Source organism: Mixophyes fleayi, chromosome 5, assembly GCF_038048845.1.
Source record: "Mixophyes fleayi isolate aMixFle1 chromosome 5, aMixFle1.hap1, whole genome shotgun sequence".
Lineage (NCBI taxonomy): Eukaryota > Metazoa > Chordata > Amphibia > Anura > Limnodynastidae > Mixophyes > Mixophyes fleayi.
This window is the reverse complement of record NC_134406.1, coordinates 42,296,866-42,322,880: the sequence shown is the minus strand read 5'-3', so window position 1 is coordinate 42,322,880 and position 26,015 is coordinate 42,296,866. Positions and strand designations below refer to the sequence as shown.

At 38.3% G+C, this 26,015-nt stretch overlaps 1 protein-coding gene across 9 annotated transcripts in view; it reads right to left on the bottom strand.

The window, feature by feature from the left end:
- Nucleotides 1–26,015, bottom strand: part of DIP2C (disco interacting protein 2 homolog C) — a 382,732-nt gene that overhangs the window by 211,891 nt on the left and 144,826 nt on the right. For 7 of the 9 annotated variants that reach the window (XM_075212090.1, XM_075212092.1, XM_075212091.1 and 4 more), the window contains exon 2: nt 11,989–12,057. The exons of the other annotated variants lie outside the window; for them this stretch is intronic. In XM_075212090.1, coding sequence (XP_075068191.1) covers nt 11,989–12,057 — 69 coding nt within the window. The remainder of the gene's footprint in view (nt 1–11,988; nt 12,058–26,015) is intronic. 9 annotated transcript variants of the gene reach the window in all.

Here is a 26,015-nt window from a genome sequence, read left to right as displayed (position 1 = left end):
ACACATATAATAATATACACACAGACACACATTATTATGCACATATTATACACACACACATTCACAGAAACACATATACACACACAGCTGTGGTCAACACCATTGGCACCCCCCCCCACCCCCTGAATTTTATTTACATCATATACAATATCTCCTGAACAAATGGAATGTAGTGAATGAACCTTGGTCTATACACACTCATTTTTGGCACAGAACAGGATCAAACAGTAACAATTTTAAAAAGCAATAGTAAGAAACAGTATAAAATTGAAAGATGACAATTATTGGCACTCTGAACAATTCAAATGAATTAAAAAAAAAAAAGAGCTAGTGTTATAAATTAGAAAATTAAAAATCACCTGTGATAAGTTGCCAGTGCTCACATGACTTGCATTAACCAATGAATAATAGCTTTAAAAAAAAAAGGCCACTTTTTATTCCCTGTTACTTTGGCACAATGGTGAAAACAAGAGAGCTGACTGAGAATATCAGAAGTGCTTTTATCACCAAACACAAGGGTGTATATTTACTAAACTGCGGGTTTGAAAAAGTGGAGATGTTGCCTATAGCAGCCAATCAGATGCTAGTTATTTATTTAGTACATTCTACAAAATGACAGCTAGAATCTGATTGGTTGCTATAGACAACATCTCCACTTTTTCAAACCTGCAGTTTAGTAAATATACCCCAAGATCTATAAAGGGTACAAGGTTGTCTCCAAAGACCTTGGTTTCACAGTTTCAAAAGTTTGCTACTCATGAAACTATGAAGAACTTCCCTTTACATGGGGAAAAGAGGAAAATTAATGAGAGAAGTAGAAAAAACAACACGTAAAACATCCACAGAGCTGAAGGTTGACCTGGAACAATCTGGAGTGATGGCTTCATTCGCCGCACACTAAACTAAAAGGGGCTTTATGGGTGATGACCAAGCAGGATCCCACCTAGACAAACCACAATCCTTCTGGGCAAATTTTCTGTGGACAGACGAAACCAAAATAGAGCACTTTGGCAATGCAGAGCAGTGATTTGTTTATAGGTGACACAATGAAGCTTTTAAGGAGAACAACCACCTACCTACAGTTAAACATGGTTGGATGATTTATTATGTTGTGGGGCGGCTTTTCTGCCTCTGGTACTGGAGGCCTTGACCATATTGAAGGAATTATGAAAGGAGACTATTACCAATCCATTTTGGAGCAAAAAGTGCTACCCACTGTAAGAAAACTAGTTATGGGTAGAAAAACATGGTCCTACAGCACGTCAAAGACCCAAAACACACATCCAAAAGCACAAAAATATGGTGGAAGAGAAAAAATAAATAAATAGACTCTTTTAAACTGGGCAGCAATGAATCCTCATCTCAATCAAATTGAACATCTTTGGAGAGAGCTGAAATCTGCCATTGGGAAAAGGAATCCTGCAAATATTCCAGAGCTTCAACAAATTGCAATGGGATAGTGGGAGAAACTACCAGCAGACAGGTGCAAGAAGCTAATAGATGGCTACAAGAGGCAGTGATTGTTGTCAAAGAGTGTGCAAACAAATATTAAGTAAGGGTGCCTTTAATACGGTCCAAGTCATGTTTTATATTTAATCTTTAACATTTACTACATGTCATTTGAAAAGCATTTTGGGTTCAGACTTTCATGCATTGATGTCTGAGTTCTAGGACATATAAAGGCTCATTGTCACTGTCATTTTTAAGCAGTACATTCACAGTGTGCCAACGGCATACATGCTAAAATCATGGCTCCTTACTATTCCCATAACAATGAAATCCTATGATAAAATGCAACATACAAGAATATCAACATATATTAAAATGTGAAGGGCAAGACAGGTTTTGATTGAGGATTAATGATACCAAAGTCAAAAGTTTATATGGATGCAGTTAGCTCACATAGGCCTAAGTGAGTCCTCCTTTAAAGCTGCACTACCACTTAGAAGAAAAAATATTTTCCAATGGTGCCCCCTCTCTGGAGCCACAGGAGCTGATACATGCAAGCATTTTTCCTGGGGCACTGGCGAGTCTGTAATACTGAGCCGGCCAATCAAAAAAGCAAATCTTCTTTAAAAGAAAGCAGAATGGGGTGTGAGCAGAAGAACCAATCACAAGCAACGATCCGGTTTTCTTTGTCCAGGGCTGTGAGAGAAAAGAATGAGCCACAGAAAAAACGGCCTACTCTGCTTCGGCCAAGGGGGAAGCTGTTAGTACAGCTTTAAAAGGAGAAGTCTAACCTGAACATAAACTGTTCCTTCCCTAGTGTACTCCTAGTTGCATACCATTCTCATGACTTCCTACCATTATCATCACCAAACATTGCGCTCCTTTATACCCTGTCCAACATTTCAGCCTGAACAACTCCATATTGTGGCAGTGTCTGGTATTTGATGATAAGAACCATGGGGCTTTTAATGGTGTGGCCCTAAACGTCCTATTTTCAGAGGCACAGAATTGGGGAATGTAAGGACTTTACATCTATATAAGACGTTCTGTTTGAAATTTGTGTTGGGTGTAAGGAAAGTAAACAGGCCTCCAACTTCCCCACTTTGATACATATTATAATTCCGTCGAGCTTGGCTGGATCTTAAGAGTAGATGAGAGTGCGGGAAACAAAGCAATGGATGGCAATAGAGGAACATTAACTTAAAATTCCCATAATCATATGGTCATGGCTATCTAGGTTACCAAACAAACAGAACCCCACATTGGTCCCACAGTGGTATGCTGGGGAAAACCATTATTTGCTAAACTGAGCTTTTCCCCAGGGGTCAATGTTAGTGTCCTCAGGTGCTGGTCACAATCGGAACCTATCTAGCTTGGAACACTTTACAGATAAAGCACTTCCTGGGCAGGTAGAGGGTTGACACCATTTGAAACTATGTGCAAAGCTTCGGCCTAACCTTCTCACATATGTTGTCTATCATTTATAATCTTCTTCTAGAAAATCTTTTTAGTTCACTCCCAAAATATACAAGGGATTGGAATAAGAACTTGCGGGGAGTCAACCTAAGGGCCATAATTGGACATAGACCTTTTAAAATCACTTAGGCCTGCTCCATGAGTATAACTGTGGTAGAAAATCAGTTTAAAGTGCAATCTAGATAGCACAGGTGTCCCTGCCTCATTGCTAAAATGTACTCTGGGTTACACCTGTTGGAGCAACTGGAACTCTTTTCCACATATGGTGGAAATATTCAAAAATCTGCCCATTCTGGAAAGGGGCGATTTCCACATCCAAAAGAGATTATGGAGGGTGAGTTCCCAGAAAATTCTGGCTTCGTATGCTTGCCCAAACTACCAATAGCTAAATATAAAAATGTAAAAGCACCAAAAACACACAGCAAGAGTGGTGGAGCCTACCCACTGGAGGTCCTCCTCTACTCCAACCGTGAAAGTTTGCCAGGTTGGACTATTACATAAGTATGACATGACATACTGTTATCAATGGTTGATAAATTTCAGGATTTGTGCGCAACTCTGTGCAGGTGGCTAGAATTTACAGTTTTAGAGAAACACTCGACAATATTTAACATTAACCCCGGATTAGAGAATAGATGATTTGGAGCTGGTGCATATTAAATTGTGCACTTGGGCCCCACTCGTCTTGACACCATAATGGACTGGACCCTGTAGATTCCTAAACTCTTTCTCTCCTCCGATCCCCATACCCATTGCCAATTGTGTTGCTCTCCCCTTCTTATTTTGCTATGTTTATATTTTCTAAACATAGCTATTTCATACAGGTGGTTAACCAATTGGCTAGGCTTACAGTGTTCACACACTATGGTCATCATCTTCAGCACCACAGGAGTACTCAGTAGTTAGGGCGACAAGGAAAAGTGCCTTCTTCATATGCCTTGTTGTTATGAAGCATAGATTTCTACTATATTCCACGGGGGAAAGCAATTTGGCCGCGTTCAACGCGGCGTTAATTATATTACCGTTAATACATAAATTTTAACCCTGATTTCTGCTCGCGGCTCCTGAGCTGCAAGCAGAAACCAGCATTAAAGATTAGCGTACTAACGGTAATTATGCACACTATTATTGTAGTAATAGTGCGCAGGCCACGTTACTTTCGGCAGTAACCAGGCCAATTGAATATGCTCCCATGTGTCTTATATGTAGAATTTAAATCATCGCATCAAGTGTTGTTGGCTCATAACCACTATATATGTATGTAACTCTTCTATTAAAAGAAAGATTGTATCAAAAGAATTGTGGAATTTATGGCTGGTGCATTGATTTTCCTTTAGTTCATAGACATCTATTATAATTTCTTGTATAAGATTTCAGCAGTGAAAGTGTTCAATTCAGGTTTTTTTTTCAAACTGTGTGAAACATTAAAAATCCATGCAACAATGAACAGGTGGTAATCCTACCAAACATTCATAAATATGTCAGAAAGACCAGATCAATGAAAACAAAAACAATAATATAAAACTGCAGCAAGAAACAATTCCAGCCGTGAATGTGTTTTCAGAATACCCAGGGTTAAGTAACAGCATCTCGCTCGTACGTCAGCAGCTAGCCCCTGCTGTTACTCTGGGTAACACATCATGATTACTAAGCAAGTCTATTTATAGACAAAATATCTACTCTCCCCTTCATTAGAGCAGTGATCAGTTCTACATTATGTCAAGGACATCATTCTACGCACAGGTAAAATAACCCATTTTTAAAATTGCCCATTTGTATTTATAAACTCGGGGAAAAATTACAGTGAGAACCACTTATATTACATGAGCTGAAGATTGTGTCCTCTGCAGGAGGAGATGGTATCTTTATTTAGTGTCACCTTCAGGGTAAAGATTTTTAGTAGCACGACATTTGTTACTGCTAAAACATGCCAGGGTAGGTTAGCATTGATTTCAATGACACAACTGGACGTCTTTTGCCTTGTCAATAGACGAATGAATAAATATAACAAATATCTGATAAAGTAACTCTTGAGGGCTGAGTTAATAATATAATGCAGTTATCCCATCACTCAAATAATCACTGGCTTTCATTAGTTTTCTATTGGACCAATGAAAGTGTGTGGTTGATTTGTCGAGTGTTAGTGCATTTTTGTGTTTGAAGGGAATGCATGGATTATTTGCAAACAGGTTGGTTTATATGAAATGCGCTTGTACCAGCGGCAGAACTACCATTGGTGTAGTAGGAGCAGCGCACTGGGGCCCATGGAGATAATGGGGCACATTGCTCGTGGAACTACCGAGCTGTGGGCCACGGTCCCCACCTCCTTGTCTTCCTTGCACCGGGGCCCACAGCTTGCTAGTTCTGCCTATACAAAATATTATGTAACATAACGTTGTGTGGTCTTTGACGAATTAGCATGCTCTTTAATTTTGTATTAATCCCATAAAAACCACCTCTGCCCTCGTGACTTTTTAGTTTTGTTGTATTTGGGAATAAAACCGAAAAATCTCTCCCCCTTTATCCTTCCCCTACAAACAATGGGGCATCTTCAATTAAGACGGCAGATCGCGGCTGCGGACATAAAGTGCCAATACGGTGCCACAACATCGCAGATTTCCATTCGCAACCCTATAGGGTGCGAAGGGAAATTCACGATGTTGCAGTAACAGGAAGTCTGCAGCCGCGCATCGTAACCGCCATCTTTACTGAATATGCCCCAACAAGTCTATTCTCCCTTTGTAGTGCATTTTGTCTCTAGATAGTGTATATTGAAAATCTTCATAACTCATCTTATGGTTTTAGTGAGACCAGCAACAACTAATCATACCACAACAGTTATTTTGTGGACAAGTTCCAATTTCCTGCATGACAAAAGGGTCATTGTTAATATTAGTAGGGGCACTGTCATAGCATATGAGGTGTGGCTGGCTTATTATTTATTTTTTAATTAATGGAGCTTGGGAGATATGTTATAGCGTGTGTGCGCGTATGTGTGTATCAAAGTATGTGTGTCACACAACGGTGTATAAAAGTCCTAGGTGGGCCCTTGTTTAGCAGACATAGTAGGTGGCATCTGTTACTTTCCCCAGGATAATTTTGCTGCTTATACATGTCTTTGCAAATTACTTGCCCTGGATTTACTGATTTAGCACAGGTTAAACACAAGTGATCTTTCTAACTTAGCTAGCAGCATTGGGCTAGACCTCATTACCGATAACAGTTCACATACTTATCATTGTAGGAAGTCACGTTTCACTAACTTTTTCAAATGGACTTTGTCCGATTTGGGATGGGTCCTCTACATTCCAAACATTTCATACGACTTTCAGAACAATAGAGAGTGATAAGTGGAGTCTCTGACCTACTGGTCCGTCATTGACCTCCCATTGTATTCTACCATTTTAACACATCTGAAAACATCAGAGCATGTCAGAATCTATTACAACAGACCGAAAGATCCTTCAAAACCTGAACAGTCCATTCAGAAGAAAACAGCCTTAAATGACTACTTGTCTCCTTCTTACACTGGAGGCAGCAGCCATTTTGTGGATGGACCAATATTTATGTATACGCTGACTAGGAGCAGTGACATCAGTGAAGAACAAAACGTCTGCTGTCATTGCTTGAATATATAGTATTTTATCTGCAGAGTTGCCAATATGTTATATGGACACTTTACAGTTGAAATGACGCATCCAATTAAATCACGTATGATACTGTCCCAGTGGAACCAGGAGTACTGCAGTCCCCAACTTGTCGTAGCTTAGGATTTGATTATATCATACATTTTTGCATCAGTAAATTCAATATATATGAAGCTACCAAGCCCATAAAATAAAAAAAGTATGGTAAGAATAGCTTTTAACACAATAAAAGGATTCAATTTTGTGTTTGGTCAATATTTAAAATGCCACCGGGGCACCAGCTAGGAGGAGAAACATGTTAGTAAAATGTTACATTAGCAGGTACCGCAGCTTTAATTATACGGGTAGGAGGACATATCCGTATACACAAGTAAAATGCGGTAACACCCTGCATACAATCTTTCAACTGAATATATAGCGCAAGTTAATTTTGTCCATAGATCTTTACAGCAGAGTACTAATGTTTGTGCGTTGTGTGCTTTACGCGTCTAACACATTTGACCACGGGGGATTCTGAAATGTGAAAAGGGATTAAGGGGCCTATTTTTCTTTGGCAATACGGGCAAGTTTGTTTTTATAGGCAAAATAATCCCTAATGGCTGCAGTCTATTAAACATAAAAATATCCGGGCAGCTGAGCGATAAAACAGATAAATACTTTTTTAAAAATTCACATTTTTTACATATTAAAATAATAATTGAAATAATGAAGCATTTAAAAAAAAAAAAAAAATTAATCTTCAGACTGAGATGGTTGATAACACAGATATTGTGGGGGCACAAGCACCATTATGATACTTGATAAATAGGTTTCCCTGTGTCTGGGGACGTTACTGCCGCAGACAGGGGTAACCACTGGCGATACTAGTGTTATTGCCGGCAGTAACTGTTTGCTGTCCGTCATTGCCGGCGAAAGAAAACCCTTTTAATAAATTGGCCTCTAAACTATGACGTGTTGAATAGCTCCATCATGTGAAAGGATTGGCTTTATTCTTAAATAGTGTAACATCTATACATTTTTGATTCTTTGTTAATACAATTTAAATATAGACAAGTATACCAGCCATACACCCATATACATGCTGCATACTGTACTATGATAAGAAATCTGATAGACAGTGACGTTGGAGGGAACCAGTAAGTAGCCCAAGGATATTTAAAAAAGGAAAAGAAAAAAAACAACACTGCATAACACATAAAACAGGAAAATGAACATGCACACAGTACAGTACAGACTGCAACATCTCTCCAACAAGGTAAACGCAGCTCTTGGTAAATTTCTCCCACCCTCTGTATAACCTGGGACGACTTAAACACACAATGTGCTCATAAGTAATCACTTCACATATCTATATTATACCTGGAGAAGAGCTTTATTGCCCCCTACAAAATATAATGTGCAACCCCCCCTTCCCCTCTTTACACTCACTGTAATACCACTCTGGCACACTAATGCCCTACACACAATGTTGTTTCTCATTACCCTATTCCTTGCAGTCCTACTGCTGTACACTTGGAAGAACAGTAATCCCCCTAAGAACACTATATTCCCGGCTATAAGCCTCTCGCTCTGCTCTATCCTGTCCTCAGCGGAAAGGACTGGGCCAGTGAAAGGAAATAACAGAAAATTATGCACTGTAATTACAATGAGCTTATCATAGTTTTGTACAATTAAATTCAGTTCACAGAGGTCCACGCAAACATGGCATTTACAGTAGGGAACATATATTAACAAGAGAAAGGAATATATTTGCTTTCATCTGTGTAATAGAGCGAGTACTAGTTGTCTTAACCGGCGGATGATTGTGATGCTTAAAAGACAAATCTAAATACAGGAACTTTGCAAGTGGATAATAAACAACAACCTGAAAACATACCACAAGTGTACCATTTCATATGCAGAGCACCTGTGACATCACGCTGTACCACTTATGTAATACTGATGTTTGTGTATCTTATGAACCATTGCAAATATCTTTCTTCAGAATATCCGACTACATTGAAGTTTTCATTTTCTAGAACATCCACCTTCATTGACGAAGTCTCTCTCTAGAACATATGGGTACATTACAAAGGCCTCTCTTTCTCCAGAACATCTGGCTACATTATGAAGGCCTGTTTCTCCAGAACATCCAGCAACATTTTAAAGTTCTGTTTCTCCATAATATCCAGCAATGTAACAAATATTTATTAAAGCTCCAATGGGGCAGGGACTGATGTGAATGAGTTCTCTGTGCAGCACTGCGGAATTAGTGGCGCTATATAAATAGATGATGATGATGATGATTAAACACGCTACAAACATTTCACATTGCACAAAACTGTACACAACCACAATTTCTAATCCACAAAGATCACGACACATGTTGCTCTGCACATACAAAACTGCACATTATACAGCGTTCTTCTGTGCTGCTCCCCACTTACGAAATCCCCTTCCATGCTCAATCAGATTTTCCCACAGCCCTCAAATCTTTATATGCTCTTTGAAAACCCATTTTTTTTTTTTTTTTTTTTTTAAAGAGATGACCTATTCTCTGATGACACTAGTCACACTAATGCACCCTCACAACTGACCCAATCTCCACTCTAAGCCGCATTCACTCCTCTTGTTTCAGCTGTGCCCTCTTCCACTTAGAATGTAAGCTCTCTAATGAGCAGGGTCCAACATACCATTTGTCGGTTGTTGGTTGTTCATGTCTGCATTTACTTTGTCTGCCTTGTATGTCCCTGTTTTATATATGTACTGTTTTCCGTATTGTACGATGCTGCGGAGCACTGTGGCGCCTTACATAGCTACGATAATAATAATAAAAAAGTGCATTCCAAATACACTGCACAATAAACATACTACAATGCACACAACATAGTCAGCACAGAATCATATAATATCACACACTACTGTACACATGCTGCTCTGCAAAGTAAACATAAATCTCTGCACAACACATTGCACATACTGCTCTGTACACACATTCTACAAGTGCAGCTTTGCGTACTACCCTCACGGCACGCAACACATTACACTGCACACTAGATATAGAACACAGGTAACACAGAACCAGTGCTAATGATTTAGGTATATAGCAGAAAAAATATGGCCATCAGCTGATATTGCCTATGAGGAACTGATGTCAGATTTGATGGATTCTCCCACAACAAAGGAGCATTCAGTATTCTTGTTGCAAAGCCCAACCATTACTTCCAGCAGAAAGAATTTCCTAACACCAATAACAGAGCCAGGATAGAAGCCCACCCGGTCAATATTTTTTTTATTTTTTTTAGAAAGCTGCAGTTCCTCTGCATGTATTCCCAATGTCTCTTTCAGTCCAGTTCAGATTCCAGTGTGTAGCGTTCTTAGCTCATTAACAGTTCAGCAGCCAATACTAGGAAGGTTACATTACATTTTATTATGATTGACTGTTAATCTGTTAATGATGTGACTGACACACAAGGAAGATACAGCAATAACACGTACAGCTTGTCAGAATGGTTTAAACATTCAGGGTCAAGGGAGCATGAGTCTATGGGAAGAATCACTGAATATGGGGGACACGGCAGGCCCTGGACACCTCTGTGACCCCCCATTGCTATTTCACTGCCAGCTATATTACAGAGAGGCCAATGCAATATATATATATATATATATATATATATATATATATATATATATATATACACATACACACACACACACACACACACACACACATAGTAACGGTAATAGTGCGACGAGCGCGAGATTTTCGGCATTTCTGCCGACAATTGAATATGCCCCTATGAATCTGATTCTAGTTGTGTTGTCCTAATACACATTAGGCTTAATTTAATAAGTAAACTACAATATATTAGCCAGTGATTCAAGTAAAGGGTATCCAATAGTAAAACACTGTTTTACAAACACTCAGCTCAGGTAGTAACAGGCTGAAATAGACTGCAATACTTATAGAGATTGGGAGGTGTTATACAAGATAAGAGGAGCCTTGGTGGGACAGATATTTTAACTAAAATATGCAGTTAATTTGTTTATCCCCAAAGTCCAGCCTATTCCATTTGAAGAACAATTAAGCCAGATAACACAAAATACTGATGAGAAACAGGAAGACCTCAGAAACGGCAATTTGCATAATTTTGGTCCCGCCCCCGCGACAAAGTCATTTTGTCACGGGGGCGGTGCCAACCGACGGGCAGGATGCGAGAGACTTGCCTGCTCTCCCAGGAGTCAGGGAGATCTACCCGGAATTCTGGACATTCCGGGAGAGTGGGCAAGTATGAATTCATTTAACTCATACTTACCAACTCCCGGAGAGGGGGCGTGACTGGAGGGCGGGAGGGGGCGGGACGAGGCCAATCGCGTCATTTTGGCCCCACCCCCGCGAAACCGTACTTTCCATCGTGGGGGGCGGGGCCAAAATGGCGCGTTTGGCCTGGTCCTGCCCCCTCCCGCCCTCCAAAATGGCGTGATTAACTGAGAATCGCGTCACATGACGCGATTCTCGGTGAGATTGGGATGCGGGAGAAATGCCAGCTTGCCCGGGAGCCTGACCCGAATTTCGGGAGTCTCCCGGACTTTCCGGGAGAGTTGGCATGTATGATTTAACTTAAATAACCACTAAAAGTCCAAACACCTTGACAGAATGAGACGTTTGACATTCCACTTGGACTTGCGGTGCAGCTAAGCTTAAGCTACTGTTCTGGTAACTGCCATTCTTCTGCAAAAATCTGCTAAAATAGCTGGCAGCTGTGTCCTACAAATGGATTACTGACAGGAAGTCTGCTGTGTGCAGGAAAAGATCTTCCCTGAAAATCACAACACTATCTGAAAGGTCTGGTTTCTCTTTAAATGGTTACACTATATCATATATCCGTGAATATCAATTATAATATGTTTATAATATGTTTCCCAATTATACAAAACTTTACAGCTCTTGACAAATCTCCATCAGGGTCTGCACAAGTAATTTTAATATATGCAACAAAGCACTTAACGTAGCTGAGAAATCACAATTATAAATAATTTTGAACACAGTTTACTATTATTGAAACTACCAATACCACTTTAAATAATGATGTATGTACATTAAGAAGTTCATACCGAATATACACACACACACACACACATATCACGTAGCACTAAAAATAACATTCAAATCAATGGATAATCAACACATTAAATGATAGGCTACAGACTGGTATTTCATGTCATAGTAATTAGAGACAGAGAACGAGCACTTGACTCACTTTTAGCCTAATTTCTCATTGTCGCCATGAAGGAGCTCCTGATTGGTACAATCTCAGGAGCACAACATTGTATGATTGCAGAAATAAATCACAGGGATTACACTGGCAAGGAGACGTTGAAACACAGCACAAACACAATAAAGAAAGGTTGAAAAATATGTATGAATCCTTCTTACATAATGCTGCTGTTTTCCAAGACCTCTCATGCCATCTCATTGCTGAGGGACCCGAGATACATGGATGACCTGGAAAACAGTTATTTTGGAAAAAAAAGCTAGTGAAATTAATCATTGCAGGCAACACATAATTTGATTTAATTCAAATGGCCCTTTGAAACACTAAATCTGAGCTTTAGCAATTTTTCTCCATATAGTTACCAACAAAAAATATTAGTGCAAAAGAACAAATGCACTAAGATTATCAAAGGAAAAGAAAAACATTTTCAATGGGAGGTCTAATAAAATATGCCAAACTAGGCCAGTGCCTATATGCATTTGAAAATGATGACCTCCCCAAGATCATCACAATCTTTAATCATTAATTGCAAAATCTACCAATTTGTTTTTGAAAGAGTCAAACACTTTGAAAATAACCTGTTCATCTCTACTACATCTAATTACTGATTATTCAACTACATAAGAGCACAAGCAGACGATATCATACTTGCCTACCCTAGCAGAAAGTCTGGGACACTCCTGAATTTCGTGTAGTCCTCCTAGACTCCTGGGAAAGGACACCACCCCCACCCCTTCACCAACTCCTGGGTTCCTGCCCGATCTTCTTGTGAATCCAGCTGGGCCTATGATGGCGCAATTTGCTCTATCATGGCCCTGCTGTGATGACACAAATCGTGTTGACACGACTCCAACTCATGCTCCTTGGACCTCCTCTCCTGGAGGAGGGCCCAGAAGTAGACAAGTATATACAAAATTGTACCACCTTGTGCCCCCTGCACTCTAGTGCCCCGATGTAAATACGGCTCACTGAAATAACTTTCCTTTGATAAATATAGTGCTTTATATATTTCACACAGAGTCAACATTTGTATTTTCATTATAGTAAAAGTTTATTTAACAAGCAATATCTAAAATATGGACACATTTATTAAACATGTACATAAATGAACCCTAATACATGTAATAAGATATTTCAAACAGCAGGCCAACCTTTTTTTTTTTTTTTTTTATATATAAAATCACAATAAAAGGTTTGTTATGACCTATCCAAATATAAAAATAATTCAAAGCGCACCCATTGTCTACATACAGCAAAGGCAGCCAATTTTGTGTGCTGAATCAATATCCATGAGGCTGTACCATGGAATTCGTTAGTAACTAGTAGTGACCTCACTAAGACACTGTGTGATTTTACTAGTTTCTAGTGAATTGATTGGCTACTGGCTACATCCCACAAAATGGCTGCCTCCTGTGTGCAGGTAGCGGGTACACTTTAATTCACTGAAAGAGCAACATAATGGGAACAGAAGCAAAATATAACAATGTGCATAATTATCTTCGAAATATATTTTTCTGGATTATGGCACTAACACATTTTTGCAAGACCTGTAATCTCATAAAGTTGCCAGACAGACGGCACAGCCAATTGTAAAACAACTGACATGTCTGTAGAAGGTATTTTCAATCACATTTTTCACAGCAAGATCTAAATTTAAAATTGACAAGGTCTTATATAGCAATGCAGATTAAAAATAAATACTCACAAGTAAAGTATACCGTTACTGTTTACTAATGTATGGGTGGCAAGTATGTTTGCATTAATGAAACTACAAATCTGCCAAATTGGTTTTAAAGAAGATACACTTTTTACTGAACTTTAAAATGTTTTACTGGACAAGCTTCATTTGCATGCAAAGAGTTAAAAAAACTGTTGGTAACTATATAATCATAATAAGAAAAAATAACAAAAAACGGTTAAACTACATCTACTTTGACTTTGCTTTAAATAAGCATGTTCTTTTCCTGAAATTACTGAAAACGAGAGCTGAAAAATCAGCATGACCTCCTTTGTTACCCACATTTGTTGTTTAGTCATTGCATACAGGCTAATACAATGCTTTGTGTGTCAGTTGTGATGCAGCCAGAGGAAATATTATTTATCTAATAGATGATAAATGCTGTCAGTGTAAGAGAGCCATCCAATCATATCTGATCAAAGTTCATATTGTAATTTAGCTCAAGGTCCCTTATCACCAGTATTGCCAGGGAGGGACCATTTTATACAAAGCACTGTTTATGTGCCATGCTCTGTCCTGGGCATTCTTTCTCCACCCTGCTTAGCAGGAGAGCTGAGAGTTCTACAGCAAGTCAGCCTAGGAACGAGCATAGAGCAGTCTGAAAGGCACTGTAGTATAGCAAGAAATAGCATGGTCATCTACAAGTTAGCACCACTTACACATATTATTTTTTTTTACAAAATAAAGCATAAAAAGAGAAAATGAAATAAAGCTGCATCAGAAATTATAGTGTAAAATGAGTGATAATCACCCGCCCACCCCCGCCACTTTCCTGGATGAGATGCTTCATTATTGGATTCTTGGCTTAAAGTTGGAAGCTTACACTACCACCTATGCAACTCTGAGATCGCACTGGCAGTACATCTAATACAATTATATATTAAAAAAAACAATCTTAAAATATATCATCGACTAAGCAAATGTTAAACACAATTTAAGTTTCACAAAAATAAAAGTTTCGCTGCATGAACATCAGATGTTGCCAAATAAAACAAACTCGTGTCACAGCTGGAATAATGTGTTCATGATGACAATGTTGTACATGCAGCAACAAGATTCTGGTTTGATTTATCTACAAGCACCTCACTCACCTCCGAAACCACTTATCAGCAATGACACTTTGAGGGCTTGTGCATCTTATATCCTGCAAAACAGCCATTTGCTGGATTATGGCAACATTAGGTATTGGACCTGTATATGAAGAATCTAAAGCCAGAGAAAGGTTCAATTGCTACCGCCTTCCCTTCGTTCTACGGGAACGGCAAAGCGGGTCAATTTAGTGTGGTCAATTTAGTGTGCCCTCGTTTGCCAACGTCACCTGAGCATGGCGTTAGCAGCTCTGTTCTGATCGTACACGCCTTCAAACAGAGTAGAGGCATCACTACCACTCTCTCCCTGGCAGGCTGCACACTCCTCCTCTCCTCCCCCCGAGGAACCAGGAGGGAGAACTATACAACACAGGTCCTCTCTATTACTTCACATGAGCAAGTCTAGTAACAGGATCACAGCATAAAGAGCAACTCAGCCTCCTCCTGTTGGCCCCTCTGTTGTTTACCTGTATAATCTTTAACACTGGGACAGCCACTTTTCCCAGCTCCTGCAAAATGATTAATAGCTCCTAAATCAAGAAGAGATCATCATTAAGAATCGATAAGTAGCGTACAAATACAACAAAAATGTATAAATAAGCTGCCAAATGTATAAAACAAGATAATCAATTCTAAGAAATCCTCTTAAATCAGAGAGGTCATTAGTTGTTAGAAAATAAAAGATTTCCACCATCAAAATCTATGATTCTGAAAAAACTGGGGCACGTGGAAGCATTAGAACAGGTACTCACTGCCGTTTGATTTGTAAATGCAAGTTCATTTGAAAACCGGTTTGACATTCAGTTGTATTACTTGTGTTCAGAAGGTCATTGAAGGCCACACCATCAACCTCGATGTGCTTAACTTTAACACATTTAATGGACTCTCTGTAATGCAAGTAACATCACGAGTGGGCATGGGATCATTGGGAACAATTTTAAAACTGCTAGTACAAGGAATTGATACAAGTGCCAGCCTAAGACATGCTTCCGGCCCCATACCCACTTGAAACATATGGCGGATGTATGGTTGAACATTCATTTAGACAGCCTAACATTATCAATAAAGCCTTTAAAATACCAATGTTATCTACAGATATGGGTATTATTGAGACTAAAGCCATTTTCCTTTTCTTTTATGGTTACATTATATAAAACTTTTTTCACAGATGGGAATTGCTAGGTGCAATTAGCAATTTATCTTGCAGAAAACATTTAATTCTAAAGCATATCAGAATAATGCCTAGAGAGAAAAAAATAGGAGGAGGGAGACCAATTAGTCTGTTTTCACATCTGCTTTTGTATTCAGTTTAAGCAGTAAAACTTTTATTGTGCAAGTTTAAAACAACCTTTAAATGAATCTAGAATTAGCAGACCTCCAAAATTAGAATATATTCTCTTATAGGTACAACAAAAAAATTAAAAAACTTTCATTACCACAATTGTAATTGGTGGTTACCATAACTGATGGATCTCATTTTCAGAACGGCATGAAGCGGATGAGCTATAATCGCTTAACAAATGTAAGGTTTAAGGTATTTTTTCAGCACATTCGCTGAAAGCCTTCTCTTGATTCTCACCATGAATAGATCTATAAAACTCATTTTTTTTATTCAAGCCGATCAGTCCTCCTCCTCACATCTTTGACTCAGCTATCACCTCCATGCCCACACCCGAAGCCACCCTATTTGTGTCTTCCCCTTCTGTTTTATTATGTAACCTCTCATGAGCAGGACCATCTTTCCTCGTGTTCTCCTTCTACTATTCCATCACCTTGTGTACGTCTATTCCTGCTACCCTAGCCCTTCTTCTTCAGCTCAGGCCTACTTCACATTGGACATTACCATCCCTCACACTCACTGTCCTGTAAAGAACTTGTTATGCATTAGAAAGTTATGTATGTAATCTGTTAAGTAGATGTCTGGTTTTTGTATAAGTTTGTTTAGTTTTATAATGTATTCTGTAATATATTACAGACCCTTGTGCATTGTATACTAGTGTAGATTTCATGTACTGCGCTGCAGACCTATTATGGCGCTTTATAAATATAATAATAATAAATATAGTAATAATGTCAACATATGAACATATCGAATTATGTGGGCAGACATTAACATTGTTGTTCATTCTCCACATTTTATTGTCCAATATCTTTTTTCTGTACCTCATTATATGCAGGGCACTAGTTGCACCTACATAATATGGTTACAACCCTCTTTTGTCCTCAGTTAGGTGCTGCTAATCACACTCGCTTAATCTGAGCACATACTCAAGCCGTACGCCATGACCAATTTAAATTGCCACAGTTTTGTTTATTCAATGGGCAAGCCAAATAGCTATTGTAAATATCACAAAGTTTTTTTTACACTCTCATAACTTCTCACACAGATTGATGCATTCTCCAGTCAACAGGATTTTCTGTCTAGTTCAATCAAAATTCCAGCTGCCGTGTTTGGATTCTGACCAGACTAGACAGACAATTTGAGTAATATCATTGTGCTTTCATTACAATTTGGTCTAAAAGGACTATGCTGGCCTACAAGGTCAACTGTGCACAGAAATGCCAGACAGGTGGATTAAAACGGACTATTTTTCAGGTGTCAAACCGAGGAGACACGAGGAAATGATGGCAAACTTGAAGACTACGATAAAACACTGCCTATGCGCACAGGTATCTTCACATAACACCAGAATGATGTGGACACACACAAAAAATAAAAAACGTCCTTGTCTTTCAGGTCTACATTTCTCCTGTATTATGTACACATTTTTTTTTTATTGTGCAGACATTTTTCTTTCATCTACTGAAATTAAAATGAACATCAAACGGGCAGATAAAATATGCTCATGTACACGTAGCCTCAAAATGAACTCATTGCACATAACTCTCCTCCCCCACCTTAACTAGAGAGGCAGGTTTTGGCCTTTGAAGCAGCCTACATTTACATATCAAATACTGTGAGCCAGCCCCTGTTAACAGATCTCTCCTCCCCTAAGAAACCTGTTAAAACCACAGAGACACACAAAGATACTTTTCTTCTTACACACACATCTATATGAAGACTCCATGGACAATTAAGTATGTATGGAATATATAGGAGCTGCAGTGCAAGACAAGATGGAGGAATGATTTGGGTGGCACCTGGGCAAGATTACATAATTTAAGTTTGGTCAGTATACGTGGCGTTTGAATGAAGTTGTCTTTGGTTTGTAGAGAACACTTAGTTTAAGTGATTTGAAATTGTTACATGGGATAAGTTCAGTGTAAGTCATCATCATCACCATTTATAAATATAGCGCCACTAATTCCGCAGCGCTGTACAGAGAATTCACTCACATCAGTCCCTGCCCCAATGGAGCTTACAGTCTAAATTCCCTAACACAAACACACACACACACAGACACACTAGGGTCAATTTGTTAGCAGCCAATTAACCTACCAGTATGTTTTTCAGAGTGTGGGAGGAAACCAGAGCACCGGGAGGAAACCCATGCAAACACGGGGAGAACATACAAACTCCTCACCGATAAGGACTTGGTCGTGAATTAAACTCATGACCCCAGTGCTGTAAGGCAGAAGTGCTAACCACTTAGCCACCGTGCTGTCCATAGACTGATTATTAAATAATACAACAAGATATTTGACAAATATTGCGTTATGTTGGGGCTTAGTATTAATATGGTTGTAGAGTTTCATGCGACTATTGTATAATATGCTTCTTACATGGTTTTGTGTTAATAAGAAGTTATACAGCACTTGTTTAATAGCCACATACCTTGAGTGGTATAAAACAGGCAATTAGAAAATTGTTTTGTTAACATGTGCTCTCAAAATGGCTGACCTCATACAGTGGTTTGGTATTTAGTGACTTTACACAGGGAAGATTTATTAAGCTGTGCTGTTGTATTGGTAAGATTTGTCCAAGTACTAAACTATATGTATATATATTTTGACTGCAATTTGAATTTATGGATATTCCTGCACTATATGTAAGATGGAGATTATGCAGCCAACATGGGAATGGTAATGAATTCTGAGATACATACACACAGACACCCACATGAATAAGATATATAGAATTAGCAAGAAATTAATAAGATATTGTGCCTACACACAGATTGTCATCTATGTGGAAATTATATTATATGTACCGTGTGTAAGTTTATGTTACAATGCAGATATATATGTATGAAATTCAATCTTTACTTGTACAATAATGTAATATAATTTCAGTGAATATGAAGCTATGTCTTGCTACAGGAGATTAGAGTGTCATAAGAGGGAAATTGTAAAAGTGTGTGGCTATGTATGTAACAAGGGTATCCAGGAACAGAATACGAAGATATCGTGCGCAATTAAGGCGCAAACACTAGACCTTTTACACAGTCTAAGAGCTTTCCAGGAGCCATCAAGATTGATAGCAGAGGACCTACAATCTTAAAGTGAAACATGGGCAGAAAGCCTAGAGAGAAGAGAATGTTTGTGCACCACACTATTAAATGACCTTAGATTTCAGATATCAAAGATTCTATAAAACCGCACTACAATATAATAGGAATAATTTAGTCCTATTGTAAAATATAAGAATATCGGTAGTCATTGAGGATATGTCTATGACCATATAGAAGTATAAGACAACTGGCCAAGACCTTTTATGCAGGTCCTAGAATGTCTAATATCCTTCCAATTTTACATTAATGTGTATATTATTCCTTAAATACACACGTTTCATTTAGAAACAAAAACAAGTTGTTTATGTGATGTAATCCCCAGATCTAGAGTGGTTTTACCTTCACTGACCGTTATACAGTACATTCCACATGGAACACTGTCAAAAGTAATCACGTGACATCAGGGATCAGCATATATCTTACAAAAATAAGTAATTGCATCATTAACACTAAATACAAGATTATGTTAATAAATTTAAACCAAGAGCAAACCAGAGGGTTTTTAACCGTGCTGGCAATGTCACTAACAACACAATATTCTTTAATTAACAAAACCACACCTTCAAATATTCCTGATCAGAAAATCAGGATAAATTATGTCATGCTCCTTTCCTTCTAAAATCACACCCATTTCCATCAATACGGTGTCCCCATGTTTGGCAGTTGACACCCCTACTTACCGTCTGAAATCAGGACTGCCCCCAAAATATTGGGCAGAAAACACAAACTAAATATGCACTAGAAGCAGACATTTGTGTAACACACAATAACACTAAGTACTTGCACACAGCTATTTAAACAAAAGCCTCACAGAAACATTAACACCTTTCAGCACTTTAATTATCATTCATCAATTTCAACATTCGTGACATCTCTTAAACTGACTCCATCAAAACTGGCATCAAATCTATTACTGACAAGGTGGATCCGCTACTTCCTCCTTTATCCAGCAGCATAATAACTCCACTTCTGTAACATTAGCTGTAGACAAACTCTATTTTCATTAATTGAAATGGTCAGTTGGCGTCTTATTTTCTACACAGGGAAAATACCCAGAAAAGTCTAGTGCAGAAAAACAACACTTTAGACATTTCTGGACTATTTGATATTCAAGGTAAAATTACCTCTTCTGGCACCCATGATTAAACGTTATTATAATTTGTTTAGTTTTAGGCAAATAGGCACTTTAATGTAGCACTGAATCATACTGAAGGCAATGTCCATCCAAACCCCTTTTTTATGGAAGGGGGCTGACAGCTGAGAATACTGTTGTCATGGAGATACTCAAACCACCCACCACCTCCAGTATTAGAACAGCAGGACTGTAATGTCTGAAATTCAATGCTTCCGACCAACAGGTACTCCTAGAACATAAGAACGAACCAACTATATGTCAGATACAATGGATTTAAAAAGCCTTCTGCAATCTGCAGTATTAAAATTTGCTATCCATTGAAAAAATCTCTCTCTCCCATATATATATATATATATATATATATATATATATATATATATATATATATATATATATATATGGCAGTTTGCCACAGTTTATGAACAGAGAGACTGATGGGTCCTCTGGGAGTCTGCAGGCACACAGACAGATCACTGGTGGAGCACCTGGGGGTGTGATTTAGCTAGTTAGTGCTGGGGAAAAAGCTTAAATACCCGGCCCAGTCTTGTGGGTGGGGCGACTCACTGCAGTGAGTGGGGTGACTGTGTGCCTAGCTAGCATGGTCGCATGGAAGTGTACATACCTTGGCTTGATTGTGTGAACTGCTGGAATCCACAAGAGTTGCTGTTCCTACCATCCTGACTTTCCTGAATAAACTGCAGCAATGTGGTTATATGGTGTGTGTGTGTGTATGTATATGTATGTATGTATGTATGTATGTATGTATATATATATATATATATATATATATATATATATATATATATATATCTATCTATCTATCTATGTGTGCAAAATTTATTTTATGATTCTGTATTTTGGAACCAATGAAGCCCCCCCTAGGGCTTCTGCAAGGGGAGAAAGGTGGTTAGTGGAATTGATCTAATAGGTGGTAGTACAAATTTAAATCATCTTTGCAACCTATACGGTACTGCAAAATCTGACAGGATATCCAAAACCCTGTGACTACCAGACAGCAGGCGATCCTATTGGAATTAAGCCAGCTATAGCATAGATAGACAAACCCCAAGCAGGTGGTCACGGAGTGATCCTGAAGTACAACAGGCAAGGGGAATCATAGCAGAGGTGCGCAATGAGGCTGCTCTGTTGGCAGCAGATTTTTCATTAAAGTTCTCCAGTTCTTGTTAAAAACACTGCAATTGTCCTTTTGAACGTGCAATTTATAGATAACAGCTTACCTTGCTCTTAAAAGGTCCAGTCTGGATCCTACAAGTGATGTTATTCTAGCTTGATGAATTTAGTGGTGTCTGTAGCAGTAGACGGCTGTGTTTTATATTAATTTGTGTCTAAAAGTCAGCCGAGAAAATTAGAAGTGCTGTATAGAAGTGGAAATATTATATAGAAGTGGAAATATTATATAGAAGTGAAAGAATCTGAAAATTATTTTGACAATGTCTTATATAATGACTAGAAATGCGTCCACTATATTTCATAAAAAAACAAAAAACAAGTATTTATTTAGGATGTAAGAACATCCTTTTATAGAAGGAGTGGTGCCTTTCTGAAGTTTATATAATCATTATGTATTTTCTTCAGACAGGATCCTTTCCTCCTTTAGTATGTGCAGTGGTAATAAAGTTCCTTCTCTTTTATAGAATGCCTTCCTATGAACACAAGAAAAAGTACCTATTTACATTAATCCTAGGTGTTTCTCTGTCGTCCTTTTATAATGCTCTGAGGTTTGCAAAGAGCACAAGTTTTCCTTTATTGATGTCCTCCAATGTTTTTTATTAAACTTTTATATAAAGCAAAAATATAAGGGAGGAAAGAGTAACAACTGGGGCGGGGGGGGGGGCAAATTTACCCTTCTCCATCTGTAACATATACATGCCAATCAAACCATTTTATTAAGGGGGAGGGGATGCTGCATTGGAGAAGGCATGATGTACATCTCCTTCTTAAAATTATGTTGAATCATGGGGGTGTTTTTCCATTGTAGGGTTATTCATTATTAAGATGTGACCCAACACATATCTTGTTCCAAAGAGATTGTTCCAAAGGTGGGTGTCCCTCATTCTATCAGTCTATCTATTAGCCTGCAAAGCTGCACACGCTCCTTGAAAACCCAGCTGTTGCTTAAAGCCGACCATTCCAACATTTAAGCATTAAACTATAACTGACCCTCTCTCATCCTACCCTCTTTCTCTCACCTGTTCATGCTTCAATTCCACCTTTCTGATTTCTAGATCCCCTTACACTGACTCACCCCCAAATGTCACCCATTTGCCCCTTTCCCTTTAGAATTAAAGCTCTCTCTACCAGGCCCCTCTTTCCCCGTTCCTTCTCTTTTCATTACCTATATATGACCTATGACTTCTGCTATCCAGCTACATTGTGCACCTCCTCCTTTGGCTCTCTGCCCTTGGCTCCACACCTATATTAGTGGCTCTGATCCTGTTATTAGCGCCCATGCTCTTGGGCACAGGTATCAGATTGCATTGAATGACCCCCTTGTACCCCATTTCCCACCACTACTCCAATTAGCTGTGTTAGATTTGTATTGTTATTTGTTTACTGTATTGTCCCGTAATACCAAGTACTGTTTTGATGTATGCCCGCCATACGGAGATGCGGACCATTTGTGGCTCCTATAAATAAAGGCTAATAATAATAATAATAATAATACTAATAATAATCTATCATGTTTTGGGACTTGGCGTTGATAGAGGTGAAGGAGTGTTCGTTCAGGAGAGTGGATTGTGACTTTACCAGTTAAGTAAAAAATTCCTTCCATAGGTCTATCATTTACATTTTAAATCAGGTAAGTCGTATTCAGATATACAGAATAAGAGGAATTGCAAAGGACAGTTGGTCAGAAATACAAATGGGGACATTTCCTTTAAACCTGTGACTGTCCCTGGAAATCAGGGATCGTTGGCAACTACACTTATTTTACTTCAATGTCCAAGCAGCTACATTTTCCATTGATTTTGTTTTAACAGAACAAAAAATGTGAAATATTTTTCCCACTGCCAAAATGACTGTATTTTATTAATATTCCTGGAATAAGGTTGCAGCTTTGTTTGTTAGAATGTTAAAGAAAGCAAAGCGCTCTATCAATCTGAAGTAACAGGAAGTTACGCATCCACCAATAAATAACACATCAATTAGTTAATTAGCCTTAAATCCTCTATTAGTGAATTGCAGAACACATTACACTGGGAGGTCGGCCCTTTCCTTATGAATTGTTCTGTACCCAAACTCTGGCGGTTACTTTTATTCCCATAAACGTTTTCTTCTTTGCTTCTCATAATACTTTAATCTTCTTGTCATAATAATGTTGTATACAAAAGCATATCATCTAAGCTCTTAAGATGAATTCCAGATACATTAATCCGTTTACACTAATAATAACCTCATAAAATATATAACAACAACAACAACAACAACCCTATTTAGAAATAGCATATTTTACACAAAAATGGAGAATGGATGCTTATTTATTTATATACAACCCCAATACTGGAAATACTTTATATTAATTTATACCCTCATTAAAAAATGTAATTAATTAATACCACTAAGTAAAGATGAAAGCAGCATTGCAATTATCAGCTTTTTACTTGTACTTACTCATCTGCAAAACAATTTTCTAAGCTACCAATTATACTGACTGTAACAAACACTGATGGGGTTAACTGGGCCTGGAGCAAGATACTATACAAATGAGGCTATGGTACACATTAGTTTATGTAGTTGGGATAGCATAGCAAAAAAAACACATGACAGGTGCCATGATGCAGATAAAATAAGAAATGGACAAACAATGCAAGTGTGTCAAACACTGGTTTATGGATAGGTGAGGACAGATAGAAATAGATTCATCATAATTCCTATACAGAATACCTTAAAACTATTGACCTGTCAAAAGGACAGTCTCTTTGTAAATAGGATACCTTACTCGACCATAAAGTTACTTTAATTAAGTAAAAGTGTTTTTTTTCTCATTAAAGAAACAATATTCTCAATCTGTAAAAGCTGTCTGTCATGGAAACGTGTTTCTGCAGTTAAGGGACAACATGAAGGACGTTTTTGTAGTGCTATGGAAGCACTGCAAAGTTTTGTCTCTTTGGCAAGCTGAGCTCAACCCTTCATACCCCAGACAGGTGATGTTTATTTTTCCCTAAAAACCACTTAGCTATTTAAAAACACCTTTCCTGCTCGTTTAAATTGTTACTTCTGAATGACTGAACAAACTGATGAACATTTAGCTAAAATGGAGTCTGTGTTTTCCCCTTCAATTTTGCATCAGTCTAAAAGGACAATTACAGATCTAATACCAGCGGCCAGAGCAGAAGATCCGTTTCCCCAAGAACTTTATGTTTAGAATTTTGTTTTTCATTAAGCTTCTTGAGAATCAGAACATAAAACATTAACATTCAGTTCTTTCACTCAAAATAAATCAATAAAAATAAAACAAAACAAGCTGTTGGAATAAAACAGAAAAGTATTCCATACAGTTTGGGGGTTTTGTTTTTTTTTGTTAGCAAATTGCTTTCATTTTTCCTTTTTGAATCTTTTCAAAATTGCCACCATTACATTGTTTTTAGCTGTCTGAAATGACAAGCAAATTGATTCAAGCAGGTATACCACACAATTATGTGTCTGTAACATGAATTTATTGTCTGTAGAATGTACAGTTTATTGCTTTGAAAGGAGCATTCTGTCCTTCCACTCTAAGAAAGGCACTCAGCTTCCTGTCAGCACTTCCTGGATGCTGCTGGTATACCGTACCGCTGCACAGAGCAGACACAGACGTTATGTGGCTGAGCTCACTGTTTGCCTAACACTTCAATATGTGCTAGCGACATCAGTGAAGCATGAGGCAGAAGAGGATGTCTTTGGTTCAGAGAGGACTTCTAATCTTCTTTGCATTAAAGTGATACATTATTCATTTCAATTTGAAGCAAAACTAGCTGCTTCTACAAGATCTTCATATCCAGGTGTGTTTTACACTCCCATGGCATCATGGGACACTGTCAAAATGAAGCAAAATCACCGGTCTTGAAATATAATAATGTACTGTACAGCAGTGTATATTGTTACTGTATGTGTGAGATTTTATATGCACTATATGGACAAAAGTATTCAGATGCTTGATCATTACACCAACAGGGACTGTAATGACTTAGTATTCAAATACATATACTTCAATATGGGGTTGGTCCCCCTTTTGCAGCAATAACATCTTCCACTCTTCTTGGAAGGCTTTCCACAAGATGTTGGAGTGTTTCTGTGGGAATTTGTGCCCATTCATTCTGTAGAGCATTTATTAGGTCAAGCACTGATGTTGGAGGAGAAGGCCTGGCTCGCAATCTCCGTTTCAGTTCATCACAAAGGTGTTCGGTGGTCAGGGCTCTGTGCGGACCACTCAAGATCTTCCACACCAAGCTCATCAAATTATGTTTTTGTAGTCCTTGCTTTGTGCACTGGGGCACAGTCATGTTGGAATAGAAAAGGGCCTTCCTGAAATTATTGCCACAGTTTGGAAAAATAGCAATGTCCAAAATGACTTGGTATATTGAAACATTAAGATTGCCCTTCACTAGCGATAAAGGGCCTAGTTCAAACCTTGAAAAACAGCCCTATACCATTATCCCTCCTCCACCAAACTTCACAGTTGGCATAATGCAGTCAGGCAGGTAACATTCTCCCGGCATCCACCAAACCCAGACCCGCCCATCTGAGTGACAAATAAAGATCCGTGATTCATTAC